The sequence below is a fragment of the Symphalangus syndactylus genome, chromosome 10 (genome assembly GCF_028878055.3).
Source record: "Symphalangus syndactylus isolate Jambi chromosome 10, NHGRI_mSymSyn1-v2.1_pri, whole genome shotgun sequence".
Taxonomy (NCBI): domain Eukaryota; kingdom Metazoa; phylum Chordata; class Mammalia; order Primates; family Hylobatidae; genus Symphalangus; species Symphalangus syndactylus.
The window spans coordinates 120,180,663-120,202,035 of record NC_072432.2 but is presented as its reverse complement, the minus strand read 5'-3'; the positions used below and the strand labels follow the sequence as shown (position 1 = coordinate 120,202,035).

Genomic DNA, 21,373 nt, shown 5'->3' with positions numbered 1-21,373 from the left:
GTGAGGACCCAATAGTGTCAGCAGATATGTGGCTGATACCTTTGCAAAGGTGGCCAGAGGGAAGCCTTATTCTCCAGAGACTCCAGTGCAGGGCCCTCATCAACTCCCAATCCTGGGGTTTTTGCAGTCCCCGCAACCCCCTGCCTTCTGAGTCATCGTTCAAACCCACCAGCCCTTCTGACAGAGCTGGAAACAGGCACCAAGCCCTCCAGGAAGCTATTTTTAGGGTTCATCTGTTCTTTTTTATTTCTTCTCTGGATTCCATATTCTCTCACCCCCAGATTTAAAGGACCTAAAGATTCTGGAAATCATTCATTATACCCCCAGCTCACAAGCTGTGGCTTCTCCCTAACCTTCCCTGTACCACTCCCTCTTTCTTTCTTCCTCTCCGCCCTCACCCCTCTGGTTCTCCAGCTCCACAGGCAGCAGAGAAAGCAGGCTCTTTGTCTGACATCATCTTTCACTCCCTGGCCTGCTAAGAGTTACTCACTCAGGCAATCCCTGCTCCACCAGAGGAGACTGTCCAATTGCCAAGCAACCCACTGCTGGCCAATCACAGAGCTTGGAGGTGATGTCATGGCGAGAGCGAGCAGTGGTGCTGATGTTGAGAGAAGCCCAGGGTACCACTAATTGAGGGAGTGAGGAAGAGAGCAGCTCGCTTCTAACTGGACTGCACGTAAGTAGAAATAAAATGCAACTAATTTGAGGCTTTTCAGGCAAAAGAAAAAACAAGACAGCAGGTACAGTGGGGAGAAGCGAGGGGCCTAGCACCTATTGTGTCACCTTTGGTTTTACTCAATCATTTAAACTTTGTCAGATCTTGGGGGAAAGGGGGTGAGGCAAAAAGAATGGCGCTCGGCCAAGGGGTGAGGGTGGGCTCCGGGTGCCACTTTTATTCCAGAGCTCAGGAGAGGCAGGATGGGTGGGAATTGTCAGATGCTACGGTGAGTTATTTCTGCATAAAAATGTTTTGTTGCTTAAGGAGAAAGGTTTTGTGCCGAGTCTGGCTGCCCCTGCAGCTGGCTGTGACCTGAAGATCCCTTTCAAGTGGGAAGCTCTCCTGTGTTTTTACCTTCTCTTCCTCAGACACAGCTTTTCTTGTCTCCCATTCCCATTTTGGTCACCCATCTTTTCCTTCGGCTCTATGTACGGGTTACTTTTTTCTCTTGGTTCTAAGGATGCAATGAGATCATCACCTCCTCTTGGCCCCGCCCCACCCTGAGGTCAGCCTAATCCTACCTGGCCAGAGGTGGCTGGCTCCAAAGCTGAAAACTGCAGACACCCAGAACTGCCACGCCCTGGTCCTTGACTGGGGCCCTGGCCAGCCCCCCTCCTTATTCAGCCCACCACGCTCGCCAGGAGTTTAGGCATCATTCATTTCTCATCCTGGGACCCAGGGTTTTGATGTCCAGTGGCCAGCTGTCCCCACTTGGCGGTGCCGTCTTTATTTCTCCAAGGAAGACACAATCAGGTGTGGTGGAGTCTTGTCCTGAACGTAAGCAGGTCTCCAGAATGCTGTGTGTGTGTGTGTGTGCGTGTGTGTGTGTGTGTATGGGGGTGGGAGGGAGAGGTCAGGAATGTTCAGGCGCCCTTGTCTGAATACCCTGGGAAGGGATACCCCTGTCTCAAGACCAAGATAATACAAGGTGGGACGGCCAGAGGTGGCCTGCTGAGGCTCGAGGGATGGGTGGGAGGTTGAGAGGGAATATGAGGGAATCTGTCTCAACCTGAGGCTGAGCCCCCGCCTCCCAGGGGGAGGAAACCTCTCCCACAGGCGGGTGCTAGGGGAATGAGATCATCCTTCAGATGAGGAAATAATCATAGTGCTGGAGCAGTAAGAAGGCAGAGGGGAAAAGGTCTGATCAGCAGCTTCACCAAAGGAAGCCAGAGTCTCCCAGCAATGCTGCCCTAGTCTCTGGCTCACCCCAACCCTCCACTTTGCTGCTAGGAGCTGTACTTTCACCCCTCTTGGAAACCACTGAGCACCTGTCAGCTGGTCCCAGCCCTCCTGGCATTCTCAGCTCCACCCAGGCCACACCTGGAACAGCTCTGGAGTGAGCAGGATCTGCAAGTGCTAGATGGGTCTACCACAGAGCACACTGCCCTGTAGGGAGTGAGTTCCCTATAACTGAAGGCATTCAAGCAGAAGTTGCGTGGCCACCCAGCAGGGAGGCTTTGGAGGAGATTTTTGCATTATGTTAGGGATTGGTCTAGGTTAGTGTTTTAACTGAAGGCTGAGACCCATTAGTACATTGTGAAATCAATTTATGGATTATAAATGGTATTTTGTTTTAATAAAATGAAACAAGAGTAGAAAATAATTAGAGCACATCTCATGTAATGGGATAATTAATGCTTCCTATGTTGTCTTTAGTTACATATCAGTTATGTGTATATTTGTGTGTACAAATGTACATATATGTCTGTATCCGTAATCATATATGTGTGTATATGTCCTTATCATGACAAATACATACTGGATCATAATATAAAATGTAGCACCTTTTGTGGGTTTCAGTCAAAAAAGTTTGAGAAACATTAGGCTAAGTGACCTCTAATTACCTCTCCTAACCCTAAGACTACAAGCCTATGAAAAACTCCCAATAGATAGTCAACCTTTTTTTCAAATTTTTAACTGTGGTAAATACACATGACATGGAATTTGCCATTCTATTTTTAAGTGTACAAATCAGTGGTATTAAGATTTACATTGTTGTGCATCCAATCTTCAGAACTCTTTTCATCTTGCAAAACTGAAACTCCATACCCATGAAACACTAACTTCCCATTCTCCTGTGCCCCAGCCCCTGGAAAATCCCATCCTACATTCTTGCTCTATAAATTTAACTCCTCTAGGTACCTCAGATAAGTGGAATCATACAGTACTTGTCTTTTTATGATTGGCTTATTTCACTGAGTGTAATGTCCTCAAGGCTCATCCATGTTGTACACTGTGTCCCCATTCCCAGGTAAAAAATAAGTGCATTTAAGTTGCAATTAAATCTAAATATTTTTTTTTTTATGGGAAGCTGTCCTTCTTTAGTGAGTTATTTCATTCTAAAGGACCTATCAAGGATAGAGAAGTTTGGTCTATATTGTCCTTAGTGGCCAGGTTGTCGACTAGAGGTGGAGGGATGGTGGAAGTGTCCTGCCTTTTTACTTGGATGGCTGCTTAATAGCTAGATTTCACTTTGGTTCAATAAAAGAAACCCAAAGTCCAAGTGGCTATCTTCTTTTACTGGACTAGGCCATTTTAACCACATTTTTCCTGTAGGGGGATGTGGGCTGATTGATAACTTTTAAAATAGAGCAACAAAGATTGACAAACTGAGGTTCAGAGAATAGGGTACTTGGGCAGGAAAAAGGAACATGGGGCAAAGAAATTAGATAAGTAAGAGAGAGAGAAAGAAACGAGGAGAATTGTGTCTATATTAAACCAACTGTATAGAAGGATTGGAAAAATTCAGATATTTTGTGTTCTTGCTTTTAAATAATAGGATATTTAAGTATCAAGATCATAATCAAAGAAAGGCTTAATTTTTCAAGAACCCTTCAGATTTTCTCCCCCGCCCCCTCTGATATCTTTATATTATTTCATACTTACCTGGAGATTCTCATTTGGAAACATAGAGTTCCCGGAGATTTTGAAGACACGGATGGGGAGAAATGAAACTGCTTTTGTGGGAGGAGGGATAGAAATTTTGGGGAATTATACAACATGTAAAGCGTAATTTTTGTAATGCCACTTAGGGAACCAATCCGTTTTTTTTAAGCTTGAGAAATAAACATGCATCATGTATAATTTGGTTTGCTTATTAAATTAGCATTTGCTATATCCAGAGATGTGACAGCCTGGGAAAGGTTACCTTTTCTGTTTTTCTTTAGGGAAGGATGTATACCAAAAATTCTTCCCTGCCATTTAAAAATTGTTTTTTTTTTTCTAGAGTTTTACATCTCTAGTCCCTCTAGGAAGACAAATGAATACATGCACACCTGTGCCCTTCCCACCTACATATGCATGCACACACATGAACCCCCACATCTGAACACTCCCACTCCATCCCCTACACACACATGAGTGCTCCCACCCCACCCCACCCCCTACACACACGAGTGCTCCCACTCCATCCCCTACACACACGTGAGTGCTCCCACTCCATCCCCTACACACACACGAGTGCTCCCACCCCACCCCCTACACACACATGTGAGTGCTCCCAGTCCATCCCCTACACACACGTGAGTGCTCCCACTCCATCCCCTACACACACATGAACCTCCACATCTGAATACTCCCACCCCCCCACACACATACATGTGAGTGCTCCCACTCCATCCCCTACACACACACAGTCATACCTATCCCTCCCCACCGAAGCCCAAAGCTTGCTGGCCTTTCCATCAATTAAAACTGAGAGCTGCCTGTCCACTCCCCTAGGGTCCTGCTGTCAGAGGCGGGTGGTGGGAGGCAGGAGAACAGAACAGATCAGAAAAGGCGGGAGCCTGGGGCTGGTTGGCCTGATTCATGATGGGCTTTAGGCAACTCGAGAGTTTGGATAACAAACTGGAGAATATGAATCCAGAGAAAGGAGCTGAGCGTGGATCTAGGATGAAAGACCCAGAGTGGGAGGATGAGCAGAGTGTCAGTGGACCATGTGGGAGTCTGTGCCTAGACAGCCAGACTAGAGGGAGAAAAGTTCACACTGAGTATGCAGAAAGAGTTGGATAGGGGATAGCACCTTTCAGGCAGGCTCTGTCTGCCCACAACACAAACACAATTCAACTATTGATCCTGGAGAGGGTTGTCTAGCATCTGCACCTGCCATCAAACCAGATGCGTAAGGACTTAAGAAACATACCATGGGCCAGGCACAGTGGCTTACACCTGTAATCCCAACACTTTGGGAGGCTGAGGTGGGCGAATCACTTGAGGTCAGGAATTCAAGACCAGCCTGGCCAATATGGTGAAATTTCATCTCTACTGCAAATGCAAAAATTAGCCAGGCATGGTGGTGCACGCATGTAATTCCAGCTCCTCAGGAGGCTGAGGCAGGAGAATGACTTGAACCCGGTAGGTGGAGGTTGCAGTGAGCCAAGATTGCACCACTGAACTCCACCCTGGGTGACAGAGCAAGACTCCGTCTCAAAAAAAAAAAAATACCTTTTTGAAAAGCAATTACTCCAAGAAGTACTCTAGCTAACCAAAAAAATTATCAAATTAAAGAAATCAAATACAAAAAAACCCCACATGGTATCAATGTTGGTCATAAGCAAAGAAAACACCAGAATTTAGAGCCATTGTCTAGTTATAATTGGCATATTTATAAAGCTAAGTGCAAATGTCAAACATCTTGAGGCTAGGGGATGTGTTTGTAAGATCATCACTGTATCCCTAGTGCTTTGCATAATGCACATAGTAGATCCTCAATAAATATTTGTTGAATGAATAATGTAAGAAAGAACTCAATAACGATAATCCAGAACTGAAAATCCTAATCATTCTGACAAAACCATGTTTGTACAGAGCGGTTTGTTGCTAAACCTCTCATCTCACACAAATAAAATCATTAGATACTCCTTTATTCTTAATGTAGTGAAATATAGACATAAAAGATTCTAACATAAAGCTACAATTAAAAGTAATATGTAAAATTTACAAAGCATTGGAGAACGAAAGAACAAAGAAAACAAGAGCAATATTGCAAAAGATAAGGAATTTCTGTCAGTGCAGTTGAATGTGGGCCAGAAGCTTGGCTCTCTTCTCTCTGAAATCTCAGGCAAGGCACTTCTTGGGCTCCCTGTCTCCTCCTCAGAGGTAGGAATGGAAACTCTGGAGAGCTCCATGGCTCCTACTAACTCTGAGACTGCAGAATGGGCAGAGAGCTTGACCTCTGGGAATTTCTACAAGTTTCATTGCTTGTCCCCTGCTGATATGAAAATGAGTTAATTTAGTACACACACACACACGCACACACACACACACATATATGTATGTATGTATTTTTTTGAGATGAAGTCTCACTCTGTCAACCAGGCTGAAGTGCAGTGGCATGATCTTAGCTCACTGCAACCTCCGCCTCCTGTGTTCAAATGATTCTCCTGCTGCAGCCTCCCAAGTAGCTGGGACTGAGACTACAGGCATGCACCACCCCGCTGGGCTAGTTTTTGTATTTTTAGTAGAGACGGGGTTTCACCATGTTGGCCAGGCTGGTCTCGAACTCCTGACCTCATGATTTGCCTGCCTCGGCCTCCCAAAGTGTTGGGATTACAAGCATGAGCCATCGCACCCGGCTGCTTCTGCATATATTAAATTGGAAATGAAAATTGCCCAGAAAATTCCATCATTGTGGATTATTTAGGGCTGTCACTTTTCCAGCTTAATTTTCCTTCTCTGACTTGCCTCTTGACATAGCTGTTGGTGCGAAGAAGGACTTCTCGGATTCAGGCCTTCAGAGTTCTGCTTTTGTCATAGGTGCTTATTTCCTAGAAGTCTAAGCCCATTGGGCACCCTCTGGGAGTTGCCTTTGTCCAGGTCCCCATCCTCTCTTCCTCTTGATGCTGTTGGAAGCAAGAGCCTAAGAGGTGATTAAACAATGCCAGTTTCCCCAGACCTGGTGAATCACACACTGTTCTGTTTTGCCCAGTTTCCCTCCGTAGGTCTCACTGGTTCCTTCTTGGTCTGCGCTCTAATTCCCACTCCTTCTCCCTTTATGGTAAGGTCCACATTATCGCCGAAGACCTTGCTGAGGCCCGCAGAGCATCTGCAGAGCCTCCAAAGGTTCCAGTGGCTCTAGATACCCATCCAGGGACCTGTTTTACTTTTCCACCAACAAAAACTCCCGTGGTTATTTTAGGATCTAGCAGAGGGCTTGGCACATAATTAAATACTCAATAAATATTGTAGAAAGAATGAAAAGCACATTCATGAAAAAATAATTTATCTCCTTTTGATTTTGAACCCAAAGAAGACACATGGCTGCCAATCAGAGCCTTTTGATCAGCATGAAATAACCAGGGCCACTGTTCTGAGCTGACATGATTCCATCCCAAAGCAAATAAATGTGGCATTTAGATAGCTTATGCAGCTAATTTTGGGTAAATATATAACCTCAACTGGATTTTGAAGAAGATTGGCAATAGGGCACAGACTTAAAGAACCACCTTCCTGTACTGCTTGTGGTTAGAGGATCTTAGTCAGAATTCATTGCCCCCACGACCATGAGGTATTCATCCTGATTCTTGGCCAGAGTTTCTAGATTTGTCTTCTGAAACTCCTGCCAGGTACAACTCTATTCAAGCCACTGGGACATGCATTATCTGCTTATCCCTCAAAAATAGGACAGATGGAATTTGACACATCCTGCAAGCATTCTTGGGGCATTTATTACAGTGACCAATAAAATGCTTGTTCACTCTGTCGTATGGGCAGTCAGAGGCACTAAGAGGTCAGGCATACACCCAGTAGGTGGCCACGTGTCATCTGAGAACTTGGTGCTTTTCTGTTTGCCCCCTGGACATCAGCTGAATTACAGAAAGCCTGGAAGTGTGGGCTGCATGAAAGTGCCCTGCTGGGGTCTCCCTTCTATGTATCCATCTTCTCATTCAAAGCTGCTCTGGTGACCATGTGGGCTGTCCGCTCTCATCCAGGATGGTGTTTGGGGGCAGAGAAGGAATAAGTATAAAGGAGAAGGGCATTGACACTGGAATCCATCCCATCTCTGCCAGGAGTTCTCTGTGTGACCTCAGAATCTTTGGTCCCCAGGAAGGAGGCTATTGGCATTTTGGAAGGGACAGTTGTTTATTGTGTGGAACTGATGTATACAATGCAAGACGTTTAGACTCCCCAGCCCCTGCCCACTAAATGCCTGTAGCATCCTCAGTCTCATGACCATTGAAAAGTCCCATGTAGTTCCCGGGAGTGAGACTGCACTGAGTTGAGAACCACGGGCTTGTGATTGCCTGTTCTCTCCATCTCTGACATTCAAATGTTCTGGGTGAAATCGAGGGCTCTGATCTCTTCACTTTAACCACCTTCTTCTCCCCACTGTCTCACCATGAGATCTCTCCTCAGTCAACAGCCTACAACTTCACTCTCAGCTATGTCTGCCTCCAGTCAAAACTTACTCATTCCGTGTTTCCTTACGGCTGGCTCTGTGCTTGGGGGGGGTTATCACCCACTGATTTATTTCTTAACAATTATGCTAATGGTTCAAGCCATCAACAAAAAGCTCTGGTTCCTTGCTTTTCTGTACAGACTCTTAGATGCTGGTGCTGGGGGAAATGTATGGATCAGTTTGTAAATGGAAAAATAGTGCTGGGTGAGATGTGAAAACTTCAGAGTGGAACTCAATCCAGCAGGTCCAACCCACACTTTGTACCCAGACTGCTGCTATTTGGCTTCCAGCCTATGCCTCCTAATTTTTCCCCAAACGAATGCTGCCAGATGAATCTTTTTACACTCTCAGCAGAACCTAAAGACAGAGAGGCTTTCCAATGAAACACATGAGGACTCAAATCCCAGCTCTGCCCCTACCTACCTGTGTGATGGTATAATTTACTTAACTGCTGAAATTCAATGTCCTCATTCCCAAAGAACCTAATAGAAAGATGAGATAACAGCTGTGCCTTTCCTGCCCAAGAATGGTAGTTGTTATTATTGCTATTATTATCAGCATCACTGTTCCCTTCTCCCTTCATTCAAAAGATGTTGGTGGCTTCCTACTGGGTGGGAGATAAAGCACAAAGTCCTTCGCTGGTCCGGAGGTCTCTGCAATCTTCCAGTTCCTATTCTAGCATTCTGTCCCACTGCACCCTGCATGCAGCCCAGTGGGCCTCCTGTGTTCCTGAGTAAACCCAATCCACATCCCCGGCACACAGTCAGGTTCAAAGTCATTTCAAGGTGATAGGCAATGCAGAACCTCAATTGCATAGTAACCTCATCACAGCCTCAGTCTCTCTTATGGCCTCAGGATGAGGCCACACTCAAACCTTTGCCATCTGAAGATCTAGCAGAGGGCTTGGCACAGAATTTACTAAATAAATAAATAGATAAATTGAGTCCTCTCTCCACCTGCTCCACTGGATCAATCCCTGCCAGCACAGGGGCTCAGCTGCCCAGGGAGACCTTGGCTCTTGACCAACCAGTTTGTGTCCATCAGAAGTGCTTGACAGTGACCACCAGGCAGGAGCTGGAGGGCCTGCCATCGTGAGCTCTAGCTCTGGTTCTGGATATTGGCTGAATGACTGCCACATTGACCTTCCGTGTGGGGCTCCTTTGATCTTTGTTGCTGCTGGGTGCGATGAATTTCCTGGTCTTCCTTAGGGGCAGTTGAAGGGCTAGGATTGGCTTTCATCTAACAGAAAACACATAAGGAGCCTCTGAGGGATGGGGATGGAGGTTTGCTTCTGCACTGGGTTTTGCCTTACATTGCTCTGCTGGCTGATGTCTTGGATAGAATCTCCCATGGAGGATTTGGACTCCTTGCCTCATGCTTCCTATGGCCTCTATTATCTCTTCATCTTCATCATGCCCACCTGAATCCCTGGCACTCTGTGTGCTCTGACCTTGGGCATAACACCCTTACTGTCCTTCTTTGACAGTTCCAGGAGACGTTTGGTGGCCCTCGCTCCACTGCAGGCTGTATTTTGCTGTGGCATGATAACATGACCACTGCCATTTAACAAACTCCACAAGCCAACCTAGCATCACACACCTAGGCCAGGTGCTGGGGAGGCACATGTGACCGGCCCCACTGGGCACAGATGCCACAGGTTATTAGGGATAAAGTTGGGTTTCCTGCCATGGCTGGCGCCACCCAGTGGCAAAGACTCCTTTCATTGCTGTGCCCCCTGCTTTCCACCTTTTTATCTTCTGTGTCCTTTCTCAGAATGTCCCCTGGGCATATCTTTTGGATCTTGAGTGCAACAGAAATGATGTGACTATTGGCATGAGGATTTATAAGGGCCCCATGGACCCACAGGCACAAGTATATAGGTCATCTTTTTTTTTTTTTTTTTTTTTTTGAGACAAAGTCTCGTTCTCTTGTCCAGGCTGGAGTTCAGTGGCGCGATCTCGGCCCACTGCAACCTTCGCCTGCCAGGCTCAAGTGATTCTCCTGCTTCAGCTTCCCTAGTAGGTGAGATTACAGGCATGTGCCACCATGCCTGACTAATTTTTGTATTTTTAGTAGAGATGAGGTTTCACCATGTTGGCCAGGCTGGTCTCAAACTCCTGACCTCAAAATGATTGCCCACCTCAGCCTCCCAAAGTGCTGGGATTACAGGCATGAGGCACCACACTCGGCAACATAGATCATCTTCAGGAACAAATCAGCCCATGTATGAATGTTGGTACCTGAGGTGAAAAAAACCATGGGTTTGAGCCCTGGCTTTGTTACTTCCTGAGGATATTAGTTTCCTGGGGGTTACTGCATCACATTACCACTAACCAGGAGGCTGGAAGTTCAAAGCTGAGATGTCAGTGGACTGAGCTCTGCTGAAGATTCCAGGGGAGGATCTGTACTTGTCTCCTGCAGGTTCTGGCGGCCCCCAAAGTTCCTTGGCTTGTGGCTGCCTTACTTCCATCTCTGCCTCCGTCTGCACGTGGCCTTCTGTTTTCTCTCAGTCTCTCTTATAAGGACACTTGCCATTGGGTTTAAGGCTTTCTCAGGCAAGCAGGAATGATCTCTTCTTGAGATCCTTCATTAAGCCCTTTTTTCCAAATAAGCTCACATTCTCAGGCTGTAGGGGTTAGGATGAGGATGTATGCATGTAGGGGACATTATTTAACCTACTGTACTGAATGGCCTTGAAAAGGCACTTAGCTTCCCTGAGCCTCGATTTCATTCTCTATAAAATGCGGATAGTAATTCCTACCTTATGAGGCTATTATGAAAATTAAAGTGAGTTTGTCACATAGCAGCTCCTCAGTAAGCACACATTTTTAACACTGAGAGGTCTCCATTGCAAATCCCTTGACCATGACCATGCATACCTCTGCCCACCTCTACAACATCTCATTTCCTGCCCTGATTTTCCTTTTCTGGCTTTCTGACCTTCTCTGTGTTCCTAAAACTCCTAGCCCATTTCCTTCCATGTAGAACGCGCTTACCACATATTCTAAAGTCAACTCATATCCCCAGGCCAGGCTGGCTTTCTGCGAGTCCTCAGGACCATAGAGGAAGCATTAGTGTGTATCTAGTTCTTCCACTGGTTACAATGGAAGAGCTTACAAGTCGAGAGACCTGGAGACTAGACCCAGCTCTGCACCCTTAGAGCTGTGTGACCTCAGGCAAGCGTCTTAACTTCTCCGAACCCCAGGTTCTTCATCTGAAAGCAAAGCTGATGGTGCCTGTCTTGTCAGCCTAAGCCAGCTTCATGCAAAGTTAGACTAGGATAATGTGGTGGATGCCGAGTGCCCCCTGAGCACAGGGTCCTATCATCATTTCTAGCTCTGGCTGGGGGCACATTCCATGACTCCAACTGCCTGCTTCTACTCCGTCTGCTTTCTTTCTCAGGCATCCCTCTCTGCCTCCCCTCCACCTATTCGGGCTTCCACTTCTGATCCTTTCCCCAGGTAGAAGTCCAAGGCCACTGCCTCTCTGGCAAGGGCTTACTCACTCTGCCAGTGACTTGTCAGTCAGCCTGGCCATGAGCAGAGACTGTGGGATGGGGTGTCATGACCAGGGAAGTCACATGCAGGCACCAGGCCTGCCTCTCTGTTCAGGGACTCACTGGTGCCATCAGGATCCGCTTAGTTCTGCAGAGAGAAGACCCATTGTGCTACAATGACAGGGGCCTCTGGCTCCAAAGCACAACAACAAGAACAAGGAGAACAAAGCACTTTAAGTCCAGCTGGACCTCGGTTCAAATGGGCACTCTAACTTGCTAGCCACATCGCCCTGAGCAGGCACATAAACCCTCTGAGCCTCAAGTTTCCTCATCCGCACATGGAAACAACAGTCCTTACTTGCAGGGCCAGAGGTAATGGCTCTGAAGCAGGCATGTGGCACCTGATAGCTGTCCTGATGCAAAAGACAGGGCAAAGAGACTAACATTTATTCAGCGCTTCCTGTCTGCTGGATGCTATGCATGGGTTTTTCTCATTTAGTTTGTACAGCTCTGCGCAGGATTAAGATGGAGAAAGAGACTAGCGAGAGCTGGTAAGAGAGGTGATGCTTGTATTTGACCCCACACTGATCTAGCCCTAAAGCCAGAGCTGAGTTCACTGCCCCATTGCCTCCTCCTGCCAGTCCCCAGCCAGCACAGAAAGGCAAGGGGCTTGAAGAGGGTCTCAGAATCTCTTTGGCTGGCGAGGATGCAGGCAGTGAGCCTGCTGGCTCTCGCCACCCTCCCCTGGCACAGTGACCACAGAGGGTGACCAAGGATCAAATGGTCCTGAGGATGGCCACTCACTGCTGGCTGCTCCTCACTCTCTTGGTAGTAGCCTTCCTGGGCTCCCATCACCTCCACCCCTCTGATCCTCCCAGATATGCTCCTTCCCTGACTCTCCTGTTTTGTCTCCTGCCTCGCCCCCTCTTCTTCCCACTTTCTGGTCTAGTGTCAACCAGCTTGACCTGATCCCATGGACACTGAGTGGCGTTCTCACCCTGACCGTTGGCCGTGATGTTCCCTTGCTGAATGCCCTCCTGCCAGCTCCTGTCTGATTCTAACTCATCCTTCAAGGCACCGCTCAGGTGCTACCGACACCAGGGACCCCTCCCAGGTCCCTCCCCTGGCTCATGCTGGGGGTGTGGAGCCCTATCTCTGTGTCCCACAGCAATTCCTCATGCTGATTTCTGGTGGTGTGCTGGCTGGCCCTGTGAAGATGACATGATTCCTTAATGTTTTTCTTTCCTGTGTCCCGGATTGTCTTAAATAGGGTCAAACACAGCTTAGGTCAGTCGTCTTGGGAAAGGGCAGGTGAGAGTGTCTGAAGAGGCCTGTTAACATCCTATGTCCAATTCGCTCTCATCCCATATCAGAATTGGCCCAAAGACTTCTGGGGCATGTGCGGGGAGAAGTTCAGGACACACAGTTATTTTATGAATGCCTCCCAGCTGATTATGCAGGAGGATTTGCCTCTCACCCTAACCCTTGAATTGGGCCAGATTCTTGAGCTATGGAGGGAGAGAGATGAGCACCCCTTGATCCATACGTTTTTGGGAAACCCATGCTTGCATGCGCTGGGGGGCTTGAGACTGGAAAGCCAATTATGAAGTATCATTAGTGCATGGAATCTGAGCTTGTTTAGCATCATGTGGGAGGGAGGTCAGGGTGGGGGACCCCCAGGGAGAGTTGGTGAGGAGAGGGCCTGGAGGAAGAACAAATGAGGTACCCCTGAGATTTCCTCCCCAGTGTATAAAGACCTTTCTTATGAGAATAACCTGTCTAATCCATCGTTGATAAAATCCTGTCCTCCCCTTTTCTCAGGTTGGTGACAGCATCCCGAGCTGGTGACAGACCCCCTCTGTAACTTTCAGCTAGATTCAGCCACCAGATCCCAGAAACATGACCCTTGCTGGTAGGTACAAAAACCATGTGTGATGGGGCATAGGCTATTCCCCCTGCCCTCACCCAACATGGACTCACAGAAGCAGGGAAGCACACAGCTGGCAGGAAGCACATGGGGTGTTGGGGGGGGGTGCAGGTAGTGATGGGAGGCTTGGGGGCGTGCAGGCAGTGGCAGGAGGCACACCACTGCCTGTCACCACAGGCGACAAGTTGAGCAAGTGGTGGGGGGTGTGTCACAGCTGAGATTTTCTTCCTTTTGCTCATATGTATAAGCATTTTTTTTTTAAGTTTTTATGATGCCTACGTATTATTTTTTGCAGTTTCACATATTTTCAAATCTGTAAAAGGAAGCCAGGTGTAGTGGCATATGCCTATAGTCCCCAATATCAGGAGTCTGAGGCACAAGGATCGCTTGAGCCCAGGAGTTTGGGTCCAGCCTGGGCAACATATTGAGACCCTCATCTCAACAAAAAATTGTACAAGGAAATGAGGATGGGGGAAACACCTGCGCTGTGCTGGGGGTCAGCTAAGGGCTGCAGCCTGAGCAGCCAGACACACGGGCCCCAAGGTGGTGAGGGGAGGGACTTGCAGGAGCCAGGGCAGCTCTGGCCCCTGACATCCCAAAGACAGATAGACTAGAGGGTGGCGGGGATATGCTCCAGCTTTTGGGGACACCAGCAACCCCCAGGCTCTGTGCACTGTGTTGGGAAGATCAGAGAAGGCTCACAGCCTGACTTTATGAGGGGCAGACCAGAGGGATGGTGGTGAGGACCGTCCCCTCCTATCCAGCTCCTTAACCCTGCAGGCCAGCGCTGCCAGGTATTTGGAGTAGAATGGAGTGTGGGTCTGCTGTGTCCTGGAGAAAAAGAATCGGAATGTCCTGGGGCAGATGTTGGGGGATGGAGAGCTGAGGCACTGGTGCTTGGGACCTTTCCATGAGCGCATTTTGCTTTCTGTTCTGCAAGGGGAGGAGACATACTGTGGAGAAGGATCTGATGCTCCGGAAGGCTTAGGTTTCCATAGGAGACAGGAGTGGGTTCAAATCCCACACAGGGATCCTGAACAGCACAGCTCAGGGCAAAAGCCCTAGATCCCCAGCCTTGGCGTGTGTCTGCGTGGTTTGAGTGCCGTTGTGGAACCCTGGGCTGCTCAGAGTCCCAGACCCGCGGGCACGCTGGCTTCTGAGGCTAGGAGAGGCGCCATCCTCACCTGACTGGGTATTTCCGCAGCCTACAAAGAGAAGATGAAGGAGCTCCCGCTGGTGTCCTTGTTCTGTTCCTGCTTCCTGGCCGATCCCCTGAATAAGTCGTCCTACAAATATGAAGGTCAGTGAAGGCTCAGCCAGGAAAATGAGGGGCGGGGGGCCCTGTGTCCTGTCCTCATGGGTCCTGCACCCCGACCCCAGCTCAGTGAATCTCTCCTCCCGAGACACAGTTTCCTTCCCAGTGCCGATGAAATCACAGCGGGTGAGCCTGAGGGTCTGAGCTGCAGTGGTGCAGCCTGGGCACTAGGGGGAGGCCATGAAGGTCTGCATCAGGCGCCCCCAGAGTACACTCGATCTTGTCACCTCTGTGCACGCATCCAGCAAATCGAGACTGGGGGGGTATGCAAAGGTGAGCGAGACAGAGATTCTGCCTGTGGGGAACATCTAGACCAGAAGAGAAGATGAGACGATGTGAGTCAGTTTCCAGGTCAACAGGTCTCCTCTGGGAAGGGTAGAGAATGCTCTGGGAGAGTCCAGAGGTGGGAAGAGGAGGTTCTGTGGCAGCCATGCTGTGTGCGGCCTGTAGTCGGGACAGCCCCAAGACACCAGCAGGGAGCACTGGGTGGCCACGTCCTCACCAGGGGTGCTCGGGGACCAGGTCACCTCCTAATGTCCTGGTTAGAAGCAGGGATGGGTTTGGTTTGGTCTGGCACCAAGGAACAGGCATGCTCGGATGACCTGAGGTTGTTTTTTCTGTCTAGGCTTGTGTGGGAGACAGTGTAGGAGGAAGGATGAAAGCCAGCGGAAAGACAGTGCTGACTGGAGAGAAAGAAGAGCGCAGGGTAGGAGGGAGGCAGCGGAGGGATTCCGCAGGCCAAGCGTCAGATGGGCAGCGGCCGGGGGTGGGCGGGGGCTGAAACGCACCCCGGCCTGTCACCACAGACGATAAATTGAGCAGCTCAGCAGTCAGAGGAGGCTGGTGGGGGAAGCAAAGGCAAAAGCAGCCAGTGTCGTAGGAAATCACATTCCCTGGGGCCCCCTATTCTTGGGGGCTGAAGCCTCACTGTTGCTACAAACTCCTTCAGCCCCGTCAGAGGCCATCGCCCTTAGGTACTAGGGTGCAGGACTGAGCCAGACCCCAGTCTCCAGCTTGCTTGGGGCCCCAGCTCTCCTACTCCCGTGTGCATGTGCCGCGTGCTTGCTGGGTGCCTGTGCATTCTTCAGGACGTGAGCAGCCCCTTCTCTGCCCTCTGTAGCAGACACGGTGGACCTGAATTGGTGTGTCATTTCCGACATGGAAGTCATCGAGCTGAACAAATGCACCTCGGGCCAGTCCTTTGAAGTCATCCTGAAGCCACCCTCCTTTGATGGGGTGCCCGAGTTCAACGCCTCCCTGCCCAGGCGGCGAGACCCATCCCTGGAAGAGATCCAGAAGAAACTAGAAGCGGCTGAGGAGCGAAGGAAGGTAAATGCTGCCCTTTCCTTCTTTCCTCCCTCTCAGCATACAGGGGAGGCAGGTGGAGAAGACAGGTGGTGGACCTGAGCTGGGGGTAAGCTCATCACCAATCCGCAATATTTAGGGAGCATCTCCCGAGTGTGTGGTGGAGAATGAGGCACCATTGAGGGAAATAAAGAACTAAACACCCTTGGGAGGCCGAGGCGGGCGGATCACGAGGTCAGGAGATCGAGACCACGGTGAAACCCCGTCTCTACTAAAAATGCAAAAAAAAAAAATTAGCCGGGCGTGGTGGCGGGCACCTGTAGTCCCAGCTACTCGGGAGGCTGAGGCAGGAGAATGGCGTGAACCTGGGAGGCGGAGCTTGCAGTGAGCCGAGATTGCGCCACTGCACTCCAGCCTGGGCAAGAGAGCGAGACTCTGTCTCAAAAAAAAAAAAAAAAGAACTAAACACCCTTGGCCTCTCGCAGCTCACAGTTTAGTTAGGGGGATAGGACATTGCACTACGTTCCTCCAAGAGGTGGCCCTATATGCACGGTGGCAAAAATAAGACTGACAAATACTAAGGATTTAGGGAAAGGTTATTCTTCATCTTTCAAAAAAAAATAATCCCCTATCGTGAATTCCTTCAGTGTATCCTGTCTACACCTTAGGGCATATGTCTACACTAGTCTGGATTTTAGTGATTTATATATGTCTTATCTCTGTGAGACTTTTTTTTACCCCAAGCTGTTAGACCAGTGCCTGGCACATAGCATAAGATCATTTGGTGTTTGTGAATGAATGAATGAATGAATGAATGAATGAATGATGGCAATGAGCAAAAGGGCCATGAAGGTATTTAGGAAAAGGCTGGGAAAAAAAAATCAAAGAATGTGGAAGGCTCTGAAAGTGGTGGGGAGAATTTAGGAAGTGTCCTTGCTTCCTGCTAATGGGCTGGGGACCAGGCCCAGGGAGGCGAGTGTTCTGAGTGTACAGCTTTTCAGCCACGATGGTGAAAATAAACCCTGGCACACTCACTGTGAAGGGCCTCCTTCTGCCTTTATGCTTCCCCAGTACCAGGAAGCGGAGCTCCTGAAACACCTAGCAGAGAAACGGGAACATGAGAGAGAGGTGATCCAAAAAGCCATTGAGGAAAACAACAACTTCATCAAGATGGCTAAGGAAAAACTGGCCCAGAAGATGGAATCCAACAAGGAGAACAGGGAGGCCCACCTCGCCGCCATGTTGGAACGGCTGCAAGAGAAGGTGAGGGGTCCCTGGCTAGAGAGGAGGTTCCTGGGACATGCTGTTTTCCTTCTACAGCAAGTATGAGGGGACCTACTGATCATCTCAGGGAGGAAGCAGCCTTGGGCAAAAATCAGGATCTTTTTCTTAGGCAGGATCCTTAGAGAGTTCTGAAGGATGATCAGGGAAGTCAGAGGCAAGAAACAGGAACCAGACTCAGGGTTTCCTTGGGGGATATTCTGCACAGTTACACAATTAAAATCCTTCATTGCCTTAGGGAGGGTATATGTCTGATTTTCTAGAAGAAGCCTGTCTAATACAAACGAGTAGAGATAGACAAGCAGGTATGCATTCCTAGCTTCATCCCTGAATGGACTGATTTGATGGAAGGAAAGATGCTTTCTTGAGCTCTTGGCTCTAAGTCACGGGTATGATGAGCTGAGATTCCCACTGAGCAGGAAACATGATTCTCTCTAAACCTCTGGACACAGACCCAGTGAGTCACAGGTCTTTCCAATATGTTGCCTTTTGTCAATAAATGGAACGGTGTCACCTAAATATGAGAAACATGAGGCCGGGGTTGGTTCTGTGTGTCAGCAGAATACCGGCCCGTTCTGCTGAGAACACGCTGCCCTAATTTCCTGAGTCCCAAGGCCGCCCCAGTTTCTCCTGCAGCTCCTGGGAGAGCTCCAGCTCTGTGTTTTATTTCCAGGAACCGCCTGCTGCGCGGTGACTCCCGGGACCTGATCGGTGGCCTCGTCCCATGGTGAGCAGCGTGGTCCCCGCTCCTTCCTGCCCATCCATCTAGAGTCTCAGGCCCTTGGCAACAGGTCCTAGAAGGATCTGGTTTCTTCACGAGGTGTCTGAATGTTGCATAGGCCCTGGAGCTGGCCAGCATGAGGCAGCCCCTGTGCTCTGAAGCACCAGCCTGCAAAGCTTGGCAGGGCCTCCACCAAGCGTCACATGGGAGGGAGGTGATCTGGGTCGGCCCTCAGGCTTCTCCAGTTATGGAGGGATGACTTGGAGCAAACTCTTAACAAAAACCTGGGGTTGGGCTAAGATGGGCATGGCCCTGAGGCCAGACCCAAAACAAATCACTGAGGCTCGACCCAGGATATAGCACTTGAAAGACTCTTTGCAAAATACTTTCATTTCCTCTTGACATTATCCTCACAACAAGTCCCTGAGGCAAGCTGGACAGGTGTTATCCTTATTTTGCAGATGAGAAAAGTATGTCAACAAAGGTCAAATGACTTGCCCAGGGTCACAAAACTAATAAGCAGTGGAGCTAGGACTAGCAGCCAGCTCTTTGGCTCCAAGTCCAAGTGGTTCAGGGAGACTAGCCTGTGATTGTCCTGCCAGCCTGTTGTCATCAAGAGAGAGACTTTGGAGGCCAAGGAAAGCAATTGCAGAACCTAGGGCTCTGCCCAGTGAGCTCACCCAAGAATGGAGGTAGATTCAGAGGCAGAGAGACTGGAAAGGTCCGTATTGTAGAGTGATGGCTGTGGAGGTCGGGTAGACTCAAAGAGGTATGATGTCAAAGCAGACATTTGAGGGGGCAGCATCCCTTTGGGACATCGGCCCCTACTCCCCTTTACCCACTGGTGGAGGCAGGAGGTTGGGTGAGAGTTGGGTGTATGTTTTCTGCCCTGTCCACCTGCGCACCAGGCCAGGGATACCTTCAACAGTGCCTGCCATGCCAGTGTTTGTGTGGGTCACTGACCCCATGTACCAGACTTGCTTGGTATAAAATAAAAAAATACAGATACTTGGATCCTTCCCCAGAACACTAACCCTGGCTGTCTAGGGATGGTGCTTCCTACGTCATACTGATACGTACCAAAGTTTGGGAACCCCTGCCCTGCGCACACCACTCCTCACTCCTAGGCCACAGAAAGTTCTAGGGTGGCTGCAGGGACAGATTTGTAGTTTATAGTTTATCCTGAAAACCTGGATGCCTCGATGGGTCTACTTCAGGATGATTCTGTCATCTGGATGTGACAGTGCCAGGCTCTGGGAGGGACAACATTTGTTGAGTGCTTGCCATGTGTAAGGCACCATAGTAGAAGAGAAGATGTGGTCCCTGCTCACAGGAAAGCCACGTCTAATAGAGAACCCAGCAATCTGCACAGTGAGCAGGTGAACACTAAACATCACAGAACTTGAGGGGCGAAAGACCTCCTGTCTATGCCGTTCTCTTTAAAGATCAGAGGACTGAGGCCTGGTTGGAGAAGTGAGCCGGCCAAGATCCTCCCGCAGATGGGCCTTGGAAGGCAGATACTATCTTTTGGCTACACTACCCTGTGAAATAAAAGAAGGTTCTCTTATGATAGGTGTAAGAAAGTCCACTTTTTGTAGTTGGGCAACATTTTCAAAATTATTCTGTCGATTTGCACTTTAAGACTCCACACCTGGGCACAGGGGCTCACATCTGTAATCCCGGCACTTTGGGAGACAGAGATGGGAGGGTCTTTTGAGGCCAGGAGTTAGAGAACAGCCTGGGCAACATAGCAAGATCCCATCTCTATTTTTGTTTAAATAATAACAAAGGAAAATCAAGGAGTCCTCATCTTTCACCAAGATGGTTAAGGCAATTCTCACACAGGAGATGGATGATAACTAGAAGCAGTAGGCAGGTGCATGTGATTTGTAGGGGATGCTTGCAGTGAGGCCTGTCTGTTCTGCCTGCTCCTCTGGCACAAACTACCCCCAGCAGCTCCTTATATTAAGTCAAGCCAAACGATCTAATCCAAACCACAGAATGGCCAGGTGAGGGAGGGAGAGGCCGGGGGGGCCCAGGGTCACTGTAAGGTGGGCCCCTGCCGCAGTTTGACACCCACAGAACCCTGAGCTCACTGGGGCAGCACCAGTAGGCTCACCCCCTGCCTCCTGCCAGCCTTACCTGCCACCTTCTGCCCTTCTCGGGACACCTTCGCAGACACAGCTCTTCACTGCCTGTGGTGGCCACTCTTTGCTTTTGGTTCTCTTGCCCCTTGGCCTCCCTTTTTGTCCCTGGGCAGCCTTGTGTGACCTGCCCTTTTCCCTCCCTTCCTTTCCAGGACAAGCACGCCGAGGAGGTGCGGAAAAACAAGGAGCTGAAGGAAGAGGCCTCCAGGTAAAGCCCAGAGGCCAAAGAACTTTCCAGGTCAGCCGGACAGCTCCAGCAGCTCCACGTTCCAGGCAGTCTCGCCCGCCGGCTGCGCTCCCAGCACTGGGGTTTGGGGGGAGGGGGGTGGCCAAGGGGCGTTTCCTCTGCTTTTGGTGTTTGTACATGTTAAGAATTGACCAGTGAAGCCATCCTATTTGTTTCCGGGGAACAATGACGGGGTGGGAGAGGGGAGAGGAGAGAGTTTGGGAAAGGGAGATGGAGAAGAACTCAAGGACGTTGCAACCCTGCCCGGTGCAGATCAGATTTTCACATCTCTATCTGGACATTGAGCCTCCAGGCACCATGTTGAGGAGAGATGAAAACCAGGGCAGTAGAACTTCAGGGTGAAGGACAGAGTCCTGTGTGGGGCAGCGGCTGCAGGGCGCACCAGAGAACACAGCCAGAGGGGGTGTGAAGACCAGAGGTGTTGCTTCCGCCCTGCAGCAGGTGGGATGAGGTCTGTGTGTGTGTGTGAACCATCATTTTTTGATCATCATGACCAATGAAACATTGACTCCAAGTGTCCAGTTCTTTATTTCCCAAATGTGTCCTTTGGGTAATTGTTAAAAAGTCCTCGAAACCTGGCTTTCATCCATCTGATGGCAGATGCCCCTTTGCTTCCTTAATTTTGCCATTCAAGCATCTGGAGCCTGGGTGAGGTGGGTTGAATCATGCCAGCCTTTGGCATAATTGAAAGGTTTTCTCTTCTGTTTTTTTAAAATCCCTTTGGTGGGCTAATCTTTATTGGATAGCATGCACTAAATTGATGAGAAAAGAAAGTCAATCTTCCTTTCAATGAACTGACATCCTAATATGGTCCCCAAGA

The 21,373-nt window shown here is 49.2% G+C and overlaps 1 protein-coding gene across 8 annotated transcripts; it reads left to right on the top strand.

Annotated features, from left to right (window-relative positions):
- The first annotated feature begins 568 nt into the window (after window positions 1–568).
- On the top strand, window positions 569–21,061 carry STMN4 (stathmin 4). 8 transcript variants are annotated; one of them, XM_055295801.2, is made up of 8 exons: window positions 569–676; window positions 13,432–13,522; window positions 14,742–14,837; window positions 15,478–15,558; window positions 15,973–16,181; window positions 17,229–17,420; window positions 18,112–18,165; window positions 20,459–21,061. In XM_055295801.2, the coding sequence occupies exons 2-7, from the start codon at window positions 13,510–13,512 to the stop codon at window positions 18,130–18,132; spliced, it is 612 nt and encodes a 203-aa protein (XP_055151776.1). In that variant the 5' UTR covers window positions 569–676; window positions 13,432–13,509; the 3' UTR covers window positions 18,133–18,165; window positions 20,459–21,061. The 8 variants fall into 8 exon arrangements, with proteins under 8 accessions (XP_055151776.1, XP_055151779.1, XP_055151775.1 ...); XM_055295804.2 differs by lacking the exon at window positions 15,478–15,558; XM_055295800.2 differs by lacking the exon at window positions 18,112–18,165.
- Window positions 21,062–21,373: the final 312 nt, after the last annotated feature.